The following is a 13,764-nucleotide window of genomic DNA, read 5'->3' as shown; positions in this document are numbered from 1 at the left end:
GTGTGGCTGGAATGGAGGCGGTGGGGGATGTGGAGGGAGATGGGCAGGGGGAGCATGGGATTTGGAGGGTAAGGACCACACAGGGCTAGCACAGATTTTATACCAAAGCACTAGTGAGCTATGGTTGGGTTTAGAGCAGAGGAGGGAGGTGATTGGATTTATGATTCCCCGTTGCTTCCAAGGGTAGTGAGAACTGCGGAGACAGCAGAGGCTGGCCTGGGATGCGGGCCAGGGCACTGGGAAGTGGATGCATTTCCCATACTTTTTCGAGGTGGAGGCCAGGAGACCTGCCATGGCGCTGGTGATGACGCTGAGCCTGAGTTTCCAGCATAGCCCATTGCCTGTGCCCCACAGACCAAAAATGCCACAGAAACTTTTTGCTTTCTTTCTTTTTTGAGAAAGAGTTTCACTCTTGTCGCCCAGGCTGGAGGGCAATGGTATGATCCGGGTTCACTGCACCCTCTGCCTCCCGGGTTCAAGTGATCCTCCTGCCTCAGCCTCCCTAGTAGTACCTGGGATTACAGGCGCGCACCACCACGCTCGGCTAATTTTTATATTCTTAGTAGAGATGAGGTTTCGCCATGTTGGCCAGGCTGGTCTCGAACTCCTGACCTCAGGTGATTCGCCCACCTCAGCCTCCCACAGTGCTAGGATTATAGGCGTGGGATTTTTGTCCTTTCTGATCATAGCTATGTTTTCCAGCCCCTAGAGCAGGGCCTGGCACACAGTAGGTGCTCAATTGTTGCTGAGTGAATGCATGTGTGAATGGGGCTCAGGTGAGCAGCGACTTGGTACCCCAGCCCCTGACCCCTGTCCCATCCCCACAGCCCCACGGGCAGCAGTCGCTACGCCTCCTCCGGGGAGCTGAGCCAGGGAAGCTCACAGCTGAGTGAGGACTTTGACCCTGATGAGCACAGCCTGCAGGGCTCCGAGTTGGAGGACGAGCGGGACCGGGACTCCTACCACTCCTGCCACAGCTCGGTCAGCTACCACAAAGACTCACCTCGCTGGGACCAGGATGAGGAGGAGCTAGATGAGGACCTGGAGGACTTCCTGGAGGAGGAGGAGCTTCCTGAAGACGAGGAGGAGCTGGAGGAGGAGGAGGAGGTGCCTGATGATTTGGGCAGCTATGCCGAGCGTGAAGAAGTGGCTGTGGCTGAGCCCAAAGACTTCAAGCGCATCAGCCTCCCACCAGCTGCCCCGGGGAAGGAGGACAAGGCCCCAGTGGCACCCACCGAGGCCCCCGACGTGGCCAAGGTAGCCCCCAAGCCAGCCACGCCCGAGGAGGTGCCTGCAGCCGAGGAAATTCCTGAACCTGAGCCCCCCAAGGCCGAGGAGAGGTAACAGGAGGGGGCCAAGGGGGGCCGAGGGGCTGTCTCAAGGTCACAGAGTCAGCTGGGCTACAATGGGGTTGGCGTCGACCTAGGTAGTTGCCGGGGCTAAAGATGTCACAGGGCCTTGGGTTTCTTAAAAGGATCAGAGGTGACAGGGCAGAGTAGGGGGTCAAAGAGAGTTCGGGGGAGTCATGAAGGAGCCTTAGAGGTTGTGACCTTAGAGGTTGCTGGGGTCAGAGAGGTCAAGATCCTGGGCAAAAGGGGGCCAGAGGGGCTGGGCTGGTGACAAGGAAGCTGAGGAACAGTGACAGTGTGAAAGAAGCATTCGGTGTGTGGGAATGGATGGGGGCACCGAGCCGGGTCAGGGGACACAGGTGGGTCCCAGTGTCTCTGAGGCATCAGAGGTACCATGAGGAGCCTGCATCGCTTGCACAGCTGGGGGTTGAGGGAAGGTCGGGAGTCCTGGAGAGCCAGCCCAGAGGCTCATAGCGTTCCCTGCCTCAGTTTCAGGCCGAGAGAGGATGAGGAAGGCCAGGAGGGGCAGGACTCCATGTCCAGGGCCAAAGCCAACTGGCTGCGTGCCTTCAACAAGGTGCGGATGCAGCTGCAGGAGGTGAGTGATATGCCTGGCCCTGACCCGGCCTCTTCCCGGCCACATCCAGCCAGGCCACGCCCAATTCCACGCCCACACATGGTTTGGCCACACCCACACATAGATTGGCCATGCCCAACACCCCACCGGTACCCAAGCCCAGTCTGGGCCTGCCCAGTGCAGTGCCCACACTGTGCCCATGCCCTGCCCACCCTGCCCCTTCCTTAGCCCCACGCACACACGGCCCAGGGCATCCCTATGGCCCATCCACACCAGCCGGGTTATGCTCACTCCCAAACCCCACACCAAGTCTGGTCCCACTTATCCCCAGCACAGCCTTCTCCCCAGTGTCAGCCTGGGCTTTCTAAGTCAAGAGGGAGAAGAGATAACGGGCTGAAATAGGGCTGAAGTTATGGTTAGGGATCAAGGTCAGGGTCAGTTCAGCCATCAAAGATCAGAGGTCAGGGTTAGAATCGGTGTCAGGCAAAGGGGTCAGTGCTTAGGGTCAAATTGGAGGTCATTGTCAGGGTTAGGGAAAGGTCTGTGACTGGGACAGTAGGGGAGTAAGAATCAAGGAAAGGGCCGGGCGCAGTGGCTCACGCCTGTAATCCCAGCACTTTGGGAGGCTGAGGCAGGTGGATCACGAGGTCAAGAGATTGAGACCATCCTGGTCAACATGGTGAAACCCCGTCTCTACTAAAAATACAAAAAATTAGCTGGGCATGGTGGCGCGTGCCTGTAGTCCCAGCTTCTCGGGAGGCTGAGGCAGGAGAATTGCCTGAACCCAGGAGGCGGAGGTTGTGGTGAGCCGAGATCGCGCCATTGCACTCCAGCCTGGGTAACAAGAGTGAAACTGTCTTTAAAAAAAAAAAAGAATCAAGGAAAGAATTAACATTAGGGCTGGGTGACTGTTTAGATGGGCAGCAGGGTGGAGGCCATTCATTTATTCCTTCATTCAGCTCACCCTGGGCTGGGGACAGCAGTGTGCTCTTCAGGGTTACCCTCCAAACAGCAGTGGGACTGGCAGGAGGAGATTCTAAACAGACCTCCCAGAGGCTTAAACCATCAAATGTCAGGGCCGCAGAAGTACCAAACAAAACTTCCTATCAGTTTTAAAACAGAAATCCAGTCGCCAGGCTCAGTGGCTCACACCTGTGGTCCCAGCACTTGGGGAGGCTGAGGCAGGAGGATCATGAGGTCAAGAGTTCAAGGCTAGCCTGGCTAAGAGACCAGCCTGGCCATCATGATGAAACCCCATCTCTACTAAAAATACAAAAATTAGCTGGGCGTGGTGGCTGGCACCTGTAATCCCAGCTACTCAGGAAGCTGAGGCAGGAGAATTGCTTAAACCCAGGAGGCAGAGGTTACAGTGACCCCTGATTGTGCCATTGCACTCCAGCCTGGGTGACAGAACTAGACTCTGACTAAAAGAACAAAACAAAACAAAATGAAAACCCTTAAAAGAGAAATCTGTTTTTTGACTCAGCGATATATACATATGGTTCTAAATTAGAAAGATGAAGAGTACACAGTGAAAAGGCGATTGGATAACTTTTACTAGGTCAGCAAATTATATTAAGCAAATAGCAGCTACTATTGGAACAATGTGATATGACAAGAAAAACAAACTATGGAACTAGTGATATGACAAGAAAAAGAAACATGGAGGGCTCTCTGGGTTTCACAGGAAAAGCACAAAACTAATCCAAGGCAATCAGAAAACTCCCTGGAGGAGATGACACTTAAGGAAAATTGATGTCCAAAATAATTCAACAATATTTCAGGAGCTCACATCTGTAATCCCAGCACTTTGGGAGGTCAAGGCAGGAGGATCACTTGAGCTCAGGAGTTCAAGACCAGCCTGGGCAACATAGTGAGACCTCATCTCTAGAAAAAAGGGAAAAAATATTTCAGGAGCTGAGTGGGGTGGATCACACCTGTCGTCCCAGCTACTCAGGAGGCTGAGGCAGGAAGATTGTATGAGGCCAGGAGTTCAAGATCAGTCTGGGCAACATAGCAAGACTCTCTCTTTAAAAAAAATCATACACCCCCTCAATATTTCAGAACAGAAGAATGCTTCCCTCTCCCCCTGATAGGACTCCCATGTTAACTCTTTAGTTACAAGATAGAGGGAAGGTAAGGGATGTGGACCCTGGGTCTGGCTGAGACCTGAATGATAAACAGAGGCTGGTTGGGTGTGGAAGGTAAGAGGGCATACAAGCTGAAGTCACAACTCCTGGAAAGGGCCTGGGGCACGAGAGCAGATGAACCAGTGAGACTGTGAGACTGTAGGGAGTTTAAGGAGTAACCAATGAAGACACTGAGCTCCACTGAGGTAGGTGAAAGAGAGGCGCTTCTTTCTCCCCCAGCCCATCTTACAGATGAGCAAACTAAGGCCAGAGATAGCCAGGGAGCTTCCTAAAATCACTCAGCCAGGACTAGGATCCAGGCCATCTGACTCCCAGCCCAGAGGGGATCAGAAGTGGGTGTGGAGCCTGCTGTGGGGAGGGGAGGGACGACCACACTGGCCGTATCTGTCTGTCTGTCCTGCAGGCCCGGGGAGAAGGAGAGATGTCCAAATCTCTGTGGTTCAAAGGCGGGTGAGTGATGGAACTATGAGTGGTGGGAGGAAGTTTTGAACCCCGAGCTGAGCTCAAGGCTGGTTCGCGCCTGAGCCTCAGCCCAGAGAGGATGGGGAGGGGTTCCATCTAGACGGGGGACAGATGGAGCTTGGGCACAATATGTCAATTTCAAAGGCACACAACGATATGCAGATGCAAAAGACAGTCATCTTTGAAGATAGGGCCAGGTGCCCTGGCTCATGCCCATAATCCAAGCACTTTGGGAGGCTGAGGTGGGAGGATCATTTGAGGTCAGGAGTTTGAAACCGACCTGGCCAACATGGTGAAACCCCGTCTCTACTAAAAATACAAAAATTAGCCGGGCATGGTGGCGGGCACCTGTAATCCCAGCTACTTGGGTTGCTGAAGCAGGAGAATTGCATGAACCCGGGAGGCAGAGGTTGCAGTGAGCCGAGATTGCACCACTGCACGCCAGCCTGGGCAACAGCGAGGGACACTGTCTCAAAAATGAACAAATAAATATATAAAGCAGACACTGTTAGGAACTAGACATTATTGGGAAATATACACTATATATTTGTAATCCCAGAGCAAAGTTTTTTGCTTTGAGTCTATTTTTAAATCTCTTCAATTATTGCTACGGTGGGGACTCTTAAAGTCTTCAATGGGGCATGTGGTCACATCTAACTTCTTATGTTACAGATTTTCAGGTTAGAGGATGCACAGGATATTTTTAAAATATGCTCAGGTTTTAAAATAGCAGCACGATAGTGACCTTCCTTGTACACCCTTTGCAAACAGGCAGGGAGACAGCAGCTGGCACTCCTAAATGAGCAGGTGCCCTAGCTAGAGAGCCTGGGGTGCAGGGCCTGAAATGGGGATTGCTGTGCATGTGATTTATGAAGGATATTTCTCTCAGGAGAAAGCTGTCAGACTAAGGGAGACCGCCGAGAAAAGATGTGGCTTAGGCGTCTCTAAGCTCAGTCGGCTCCTGCAGAAAGCTTGGTAGCATGAATGGCCCTGTGGGCTTGTCTGGAGTCATTGGCTGCAGGCACCTATCTCATTAGCCAGTGAAAACCTTTTGGAACCGAGTGTGGTGGTTCATGTCTGTAATCCCAGCACTTTGGGAAGCTGAGGCAGGTGGATCACCTGAGGTCAGGAGTTTGAGACCAGCTTGCCCAACATAGAGAAACCCCGTCTCTACTACAAATACAAAAATTAGCTGGGTGTGGTGGTGCATGCTTATAATCCCAGCTACTTGGGAGGGTGAGGCTGGAGAATCGCTTGAGACTAGGAGTTCAAGACCAGCTTTGGCAACATAGTGAGACCCCCATCTCTTAAAAAAAAAAAATTTTTTTTTTGAGATGGAATTTTGCTCTTGTTGCCCAGGCTGGAGTGCAACGGTGCGATCTTCGCTCACGGCAACCTCCACCTCCTGGGTTCAAGCGATTCTCCTGCCTCAGCCTCCCAAGTAGCTGGGATTACAAGCATGCACCGCCACACCCAGCTAATTTTTGTATTTTTAGTAGAGACAGGGTTTCCCCATGTTGGTCAGGTTGGTCCTGAACTCCCGACCTCAGGTGATCTGCCTGCCTCTGCCTCCCAAAGTGCTGGGATTACAGGCATGAGCCATTGTACCCAGCCCAGATTTTTTTTTTTATTAGCTGGGTGTGGGCCAGGTGCAGTAGTTCATGCCTGTAATCCCGGCACTTTGGGAGGCCAATGTGGGTGGATCACCTGAGGTTGTGGGTGGATCATCTGAGGTTAGGAGTTCAAGACCAGCCTGGCCAACATGGTGAAAGCCCGTCTCCACTAAAAATACAAAAATTAGCCCAGTGCGGTGGCGTGTGACAGTAATCCCAGCTACCTGGGAGGCTGAGGCACAAGAATCGCTTGAACTCAGGAGGTTGCAGTGAGCTGAGATCGAAGGACTGCACTCCAGCCTGGGCAACAGAGCGAGACTCTGTCTCGGAAAAAAAAAAAGGTTTCGTTTATATTTTAGTATATAATTTAGGTTTGTCTTAACTTACATTTCATTCAAGTGGGCAACTACGTTATGTCCCCATTTTTCAGATGAGGAAATCGAGGCTCTCCATTTCTTTTTTTTTTTGAGGCGGAGTTTCGCTCTTGTTACCCAGGCTGGAGTGCAATGGCGCGATCTCGGCTCACCGCAACCTCCGCCTCCTGGGTTCAGGCAATTCTCCTGCCTCAGCCTCCCGAGTAGCTGGGATTACAGGCAGGCACCACCATTCCCAGCTAATTTTTTGTATTTTTAGTAGAGACGGGGTTTCACCTTGTTGACCAGGATGGTCTCGATCTCTTGACCTCGTGATCCACCCGCCTCAGCCTCCCAAAGTGCTGGGATTCCAGGCGTGAGCCACCGCGCCCGGCCCTGGGGTCTCCATTTCTTAGAACTGCTATCACGAAGTACCACAGACGGGTGGCTTAAAACCACAACAGTGTTTTGTCTCGCAATTCTGGAGGCCAGAAGTCTGAAATGAAGGCGCTGGTTGGGCCACGATCCCTCTGGAATCTGTAGAAGACAATTCCTCCCCTGCCTCTTGTAGCTTCTGGTGTTTGCTTGAAATCCTTGGCCACCAAGAAGATACTTGTTTGTAGATCGTCACTCTCTGCCTCTGTTGCCACGAAGCCACCTTCTTTCCATCCCTCTCTTCTAAGGACACCAGTCATATTAGATGAAGCATCTCCCCTAGCCCCATATGACCTTATCTTAACTAATTACATCTGTGACAACCCCATTTCCAAATAAGGTCACTTTCTGAGGTAGTAAGGGTTAAGGAATCAATGTATCTTTTTTTGTGGGACCCAATTCAACCCCTTAACACCTGGGGAGGTTGAGTGTTCTCCCCACGGCTCAGGTGATGTCTGTGTGAGGAATAGGGACAGCTGGGCCCTCAATGTCCCTCTATGTCTTGCAGCCCAGGGGGCGGTCTCATCATCATCGACAGCATGCCTGACATCCGCAAGAGGAAACCTATCCCGCTCGTGAGTGACCTGGTAAGCACCCGCCCACTTTACTCCCCTAGCAGAGCAGGCCTGCTATAAGCAGTGTGCAACCTGTGCAACTGCCCATGGTCAACCTGGGGTTGGGGACTAGCTAGGCATTCTCTGAGACTAATGTAGTCTGATTTCTACCCCCATGTGCTGCGTGGACACTTCAGGCCATGGTGAGTGATGGTGACATGGGCTCCCTGGGGTCTTCTCCCCAAACTGCCCCACTGGGATCTTGTAACAGGCCCCCACTTCATGGTTTCTGGGGGAACCTTGCCTTGTCCCTCTGTGTTGGAGGCTGTGAGTCGGGGTGTGGGGCTGCTCACTTTCCAGGGTCCCTTCTAACTCAAAGCCTCCATCATCTCCTAATTCTTTACTGGGTCTGGCCCGGATGCTGTCGGTGACCTGTTTCCAATTTGCGGTTGCGGCTCCAAAATATGGCTTCGGGCCCCATGTGTGGCTGTGAACCTTCCCGGTGGTGATCTCATGGATGTCAACCCCCCGACTCCCTCTTCTGTGACCTCCCTAGTCCCTGGTCCAGTCCAGGAAAGCGGGCATCACCTCGGCCTTGGCCTCCAGCACGTTGAACAACGAGGAGCTGGTACGTGGGGCACCTCTTTTTCCCCGGGGTCAGGGATGAACTGGGCTGGGAGCTTCTGGAAGTGTCTAAACCTCTGTGGGTCCGCGGGAAGAGGAGGCAGGGAGGGGAGGGGAGCAAGACAGGGACAGCACGAGGTTAGGGCCCCGAACCGCACCCCTCCCTCCCTGCAGAAAAACCACGTTTACAAGAAGACCCTGCAAGCCTTAATCTATCCCATCTCATGCACGACGCCGCACAACTTCGAGGTGTGGACGGCCACCACGCCCACCTACTGCTACGAGTGCGAGGGGCTGCTGTGGGGCATCGCGAGGCAGGGCATGCGCTGCACCGAGTGCGGCGTCAAGTGCCACGAGAAGTGCCAGGACCTGCTCAACGCCGACTGCCTGCAGCGTAAGCGCAGGGCCCGAGCGCAGGGCTGCGGGTTGGCGTGGGAAGCGCCGGGGCTTGCAGCTTGCATTGGAAGAAAGCCTGAAGGAGCAAGGCCATGGGTGGGGCACCATGGGGCGGGGCAGGGGCGGGGAGTCGTGGGGCAAGGGAGGGACCCGCTGAAGGGGAGGGGTGGGGCTGAAGGGACAAAACTCCCTGGGGAAAGGGCTAGGGCGTCGAGGGATGGGGTAAGAAGCTGCGAGGGTGTCAGAGAGGGATGGGGGAGAGCTCAGGGACTAGCTAGGTGGTGCAAAGGACAGGCTTAGTGAGAAGAGGCGGCTCCCCTGGATAAAAATGGGTTAGCTAGGGGTAGCTCTGAGAGGAAGAGGGGCTCAGAGAAGGAAGGGGCTCAGAGTGAGAGAGGACTGTGGAGGAGGGAGTTGGAAGGCGGAGGGGTCTCAGAGAAGGGGGGCTCGGAGATGTGCAGGGGACTCACAGGAGTGGAGATCAGAGATGGGGAGGGGATTCAGAGGAGTGGGGCTCGGAGAGGTGGGATTCAGAGGAGGTGGGGACTCGGGGTGGGGCCCAGAGGGGGTGGGGCCCAGAGGGGGTGGGGACTCAGAGAGGGGGCGGGTACTCAGAGGGGTAGGGCCCAGAGAGGGGGTGGAGACTCAGGGGGTGGGGCTCAGAGAGGTGGGATTCAGAGGGGGCGGGGACTCAAAGGGGTAGGGCCCAGAGAGGGGGTGGAGACTCGGAGGGGTGGGGTTCAGAGAGGGGGCGGGGATCAGGGGTGGGGCTCAGATGGGGCGTGGACTCAAAGGGGTGGGGCTCAGAGAGGGGACGGGGACTTAGAGGGGTGCGGCTTAGGGGTGCCAAAAACCTGTGGGGATTCCAAGGGGCGGAAGGCAGAGAAGGGCAAGACTCAGGGACATGGGGGCTCAGAGGAGCGTGGCCTGAGAGGAGTCGGAAAGGCTAAGGGTCTGGATGGGTGGTACAGAGAGCAGGTAGGAAACCGGCTTCAGGGGTGACACCGGAGCCCCCGCGGTTGATGTATGGGGCGGGGCCCTCGCCCTGGTGAGGGGCCACAGGGCAGGCGCACTGGGGTCAGTGCCGGCCTCTGGCGTCCTCAGGGGCCGCGGAGAAGAGCTCCAAGCACGGGGCGGAGGACCGGACGCAGAACATCATCATGGTGCTCAAGGACCGCATGAAGATCCGGGAGCGCAACAAACCCGAGATCTTCGAGCTCATCCAGGAGATCTTCGCGGTGACCAAGACCGCGCACACGCAGCAGATGAAGGCGGTCAAGCAGAGCGTGCTGGACGGCACATCCAAGTGGTCCGCCAAGATCAGCATCACTGGTGAGGGGGCGGGGGCCGCCACAGGGCCCCTCCTTCTCCACCCGCTGAGGCCTGTCCCTCTCCTTTGCAGCAGGTCCTCGATCTCATCCATTCCATCCCATGTCCGTGTGTGCACGCATATGGGGGGACATGCGTACCTCCAAATGCCTGTTCATGGGACTGTATCCGGGTGTGTCTTGAATGGTGCCCTCCAGAATGAGACCCAAGAAGAATTGTGGGTGCATAGTTTATCTGGAAAGTGACCCTAGAAAGCCCTGGTGAGGGGCAAGGACTTGAGACAGGGTTGGAAGGTGCCCTGGAGGAGACACCGTGGGGCAGACCATGCTGTAGGCCACCAGCTCAGCCCACCCTGGGGTCATTCATGCAGTTCAGTGTGGCCCCACTCAGGGGTGAGGATACTGGTATTTCTCCACACCCAGACTCATGTGGATTTACCCATAAACAGCTCCGAGGATGAGGATTTCAGGGTATGTGAGTTATCCAGGAAGTGACCCCAGGATGAAGCTGGGGTGGTGAGTCAGGGAGGGAAGGCACCCTGCAGGGGGCGCCAACGAGCAGGAGATCTCGGGGGCAATGGGTTCTTCTGGGGGTCCGACCTCGGGGAGCACACACCTGAAAGAGGTCCCACCCACAGGCAAGCGGGCTGAGGCACCTTCCCATTCTTCATGGGTTGGGTGCTCCCCCCTTGTTAACTCTAGCAAGGCGAGGTGAGGTGGCCCACACCTGTAATCCCAGCGCTTTGGGAGGCTGAGGCGGGCGGATCACCTGAAGTTAGGAGTTCAAGACCAGCCTGGTCAACATGCTGAAACCCCATCTCTACTAAAAATGAAAAAAAAAATTAGTCGGACATGGTGGCACATGCTTGTAATCCCAGCTACTTGGGAGACTGAGGCAGGAGAATCACTGGAACCCAGAAGGCAGAGGTTGCAGTGAGCCAAGTTCAAGGCACTGCACTCCAGCCTGGGTGACAAGAGCAAACTCCATCTCAAAAACAAACTAACAAAAAACCTCGTTAGCAAGTCCAGCATGCCTGCCATTGCTCTCCAGCCATGCTGCAGGTGTCCCTGTTATCAGCCTGCAGCGTGTGGCAGCAACTGTCCCGGCATGCCTCGCTCCTTGAGCTCACGCCTGTGTATGCCCTCTGTGTCTTCCAGTGGTCTGTGCCCAGGGCTTGCAGGCAAAGGACAAGACGGGATCCAGTGACCCCTATGTCACCGTCCAGGTTGGGAAGACCAAGAAACGGACAAAAACCATCTATGGGAACCTCAACCCAGTGTGGGAGGAGAATTTCCACTTGTAAGTGCCTGGCTGGGTCCCTGGGCCCGTGCGGGGCTCCCTGCTGGGACAGCCGAAAGGGGGCTCCAAAGACAGGGCTCACGCTGGGCACCTGACCCCCACCCCTGCCTCCTCCTCCCGCCACAGTGAATGTCACAATTCCTCCGACCGCATCAAGGTGCGCGTCTGGGATGAGGATGATGACATCAAATCCCGTGTGAAACAGAGGTTCAAGAGGGAATCTGACGATTTCCTGGGGCAGACGATCATTGAGGTGCGGACGCTCAGCGGCGAGATGGACGTGTGGTACAACCTGGGTGAGAGAAGCCGGGTTCTGAAAGGGATGGGGATGGGTCCCAGGGATCTAGCCAGAGTGTGGAGCCCATGAAGAGGGGAGAGATGCAATCTCCAGAGAAGTTTGGTCAAGGAGCACGATCTGATGGGGGAGGCAGGGTCTAGGAGCCCAATCTGAGGAGGCAGGAAGCACCCAGGCAGGGAGATTTAGCAGAGCCCAGAAATTTCTTAGCTCAGCTTAGAAAGGAGGGTAGGGACAGAATCTCTGTGTCCCAGTCTAATGGGGGAGGCAGGAAGCAAGACCTGGGAATCCTAGTCTGAGGGAGAGGCACAGACCTGCAAACCAAATCTAAGAAGGAAGATTGAGCTTTAAGAATCCAAGCTGGGGCTGGGTGCAGTGGCTCATACCTATAATCCCAATACTTTGGTAGGCGGAGGTGGGCGGATCACCTGAGGTCAGGTGTTCAAGACCAGCCTGGCCAACGTGGTGAAACCCCATCTCTACTAAAAATACAAAAATTAGCCGGGTATGGTGGTGGGCACCTGTAGTCCCAGCTACTCAGAACGCAAAGGCAGGAGAATCGCTTGTACCTGGGAGGCGGAGGTTGCAGTGAGCCAAGATCACACCACTGCACTCCAACCCCGACAACAAAAGCAAAATTCCATCTCCAGAAAAAAAAAAAAAGGAATCCAGGTTGGGGGCACCAGGCAGTGGCTCACATCTGTGATCCTATCATTTTGAGAGGCTGAGGCAGGCTAATCGAGTCCAGGAGTTCGAGACCAGCCTGGGGAACATAGTGAAACCCTGTCTCTATAAAACAGAAAAATTAGCTGGGCAGGGTGACACACACCTTTAGTCCCAGCTACTCTGGAAGCTAAGGTGTGAGGATCACCTGAGCCTGAGGTAAAGACTGCAGTGAGCTGTGATCGCCCTGCTGCGCTCCAGCCTGGGGAACAGAGTGAGAACCTTTCTCAAAAAAACGAATTCGGCCAGGTGCAGTGGCTCACGCCTGTATTCCCAACACTTTGGGAGGCAGAGGTGGGTGGATCACTTGAGGTCAGAAGTTCGAGACCAGACTGTCCAACATGACGAAACCGTGTCTCTAGTAAAAATACAAAAATTAGCCAGGCGTGGTGGCTTGTGCCTGTAATCCCAGCTATTTAGAAGGCTGAGGCAGGAGAATTGCTTGAACCTGGGAGGCAGAGGTTGTAGTGAGCCAAGATTGCACCACTGCACTGCAGCCTGGTGACAGAGCTAAACTCTATCTCAAAAAAAAAAAAAAAAAAAAAAAAAGGCCAGCATAGTGGCTCACGCCTGTAATCCCAGCACTTTGGGAGGCCAAGGTGGGTGGATCACTTGGTCAGGAGTTCCAAGACCAGACTGGTCAACATGGTGAAACCCCATCTCTACTAAAAAATACAAAAATTAGCTGGGCATGGTGGCTCATGCCTGTAATCCCAGCTACTTGGGAGGCTGAGGTAGGAGAATTGCTTGAACTGGGACCCGGGAGGCAGAGGTTACAGTGAGCCGAGATCACGCCACTGCACTCCAGCCTGGGCTACAGAGCGAGATTCCATCTCGAAAAAAAAGGAAAAAGAAAAAACAAAAAGAAAATGAGTAGAATCTGGGGAGTCCAATCTAATGAGGCAGGGTGTATGAGCCTAATCTGAAGGGGTTGAAAGGACCCAGCCTGAGAGGGTTGAGTAGAGCCCAGAAATCTCTTAGGTTGAAAGAAATCTACATATCCCATTCTGACGGGGAAGGCAGGAGACAAGACTTGGGGGTCCTAGTCAGAGGAGAGAGGCACAGACCCAGGAACCGTGTCTAAGATGTGTAGCTTCTGGGGAGCGTGATTTGATGGGGGAGGCAGGTCCTGGGAGCTCAGACTGGGCAAGAAGCAGGGCCTAGAGCTGCTAGCCTAAGGAGGGAGGCACACACCCAGGAACTTAATCGGAGTGAAGAAGCAAGGTCTGGGATCCTTGTTTGAAGGGAGAAACAGGGCTTAAGGAATTCTAGCCTAAGCAGAGAGACTCAAGCCTGGGAGCCAATCAGAAGAGAAACACCCAGGCCTGAGTTTCCAAAGGTCTGGGAGGACTACGGAATCGTGCATCTATTAAAAATTGCCCACAGCTATAGTGAGAAGTTCTGACTCTGGTCATCCTTTTCTGCCCCGCAGATAAGCGAACTGACAAATCTGCCGTGTCGGGCGCCATCCGGCTCCACATCAGTGTGGAGATCAAAGGCGAGGAGAAGGTGGCCCCGTATCACGTCCAGTATACCTGTCTGCACGAGGTGAGCTTCACTGCTCAGCCCCTCCCATGCCACCTCCACTCACCACTTCTTCCTGCC

General features: G+C 54.4%; 1 protein-coding gene across 7 annotated transcripts in view; it reads left to right on the top strand.

Moving 5' to 3' along the window:
- UNC13A (unc-13 homolog A) overlaps nt 1-13,764 on the top strand; it is a 109,600-nt gene that overhangs the window by 51,967 nt on the left and 43,869 nt on the right. For all 7 annotated transcript variants that reach the window (XM_054250575.2, XM_078361780.1, XM_054250574.2 and 4 more), the window contains 10 exons: nt 828-1,340; nt 1,839-1,947; nt 4,480-4,526; nt 7,448-7,526; nt 8,050-8,121; nt 8,292-8,511; nt 9,618-9,845; nt 11,000-11,141; nt 11,268-11,437; nt 13,592-13,707. In XM_054250575.2, coding sequence (XP_054106550.1) covers nt 828-1,340; nt 1,839-1,947; nt 4,480-4,526; nt 7,448-7,526; nt 8,050-8,121; nt 8,292-8,511; nt 9,618-9,845; nt 11,000-11,141; nt 11,268-11,437; nt 13,592-13,707 — 1,696 coding nt within the window. The remainder of the gene's footprint in view (nt 1-827; nt 1,341-1,838; nt 1,948-4,479; nt 4,527-7,447; nt 7,527-8,049; nt 8,122-8,291; nt 8,512-9,617; nt 9,846-10,999; nt 11,142-11,267; nt 11,438-13,591; nt 13,708-13,764) is intronic.

The sequence above is a fragment of the Callithrix jacchus genome, chromosome 22, assembly GCF_049354715.1.
Source record: "Callithrix jacchus isolate 240 chromosome 22, calJac240_pri, whole genome shotgun sequence".
NCBI lineage: Eukaryota > Metazoa > Chordata > Mammalia > Primates > Cebidae > Callithrix > Callithrix jacchus.
Note: the sequence above shows the minus strand (reverse complement) of the source record. Positions and strands in the feature narration are given on the sequence as shown.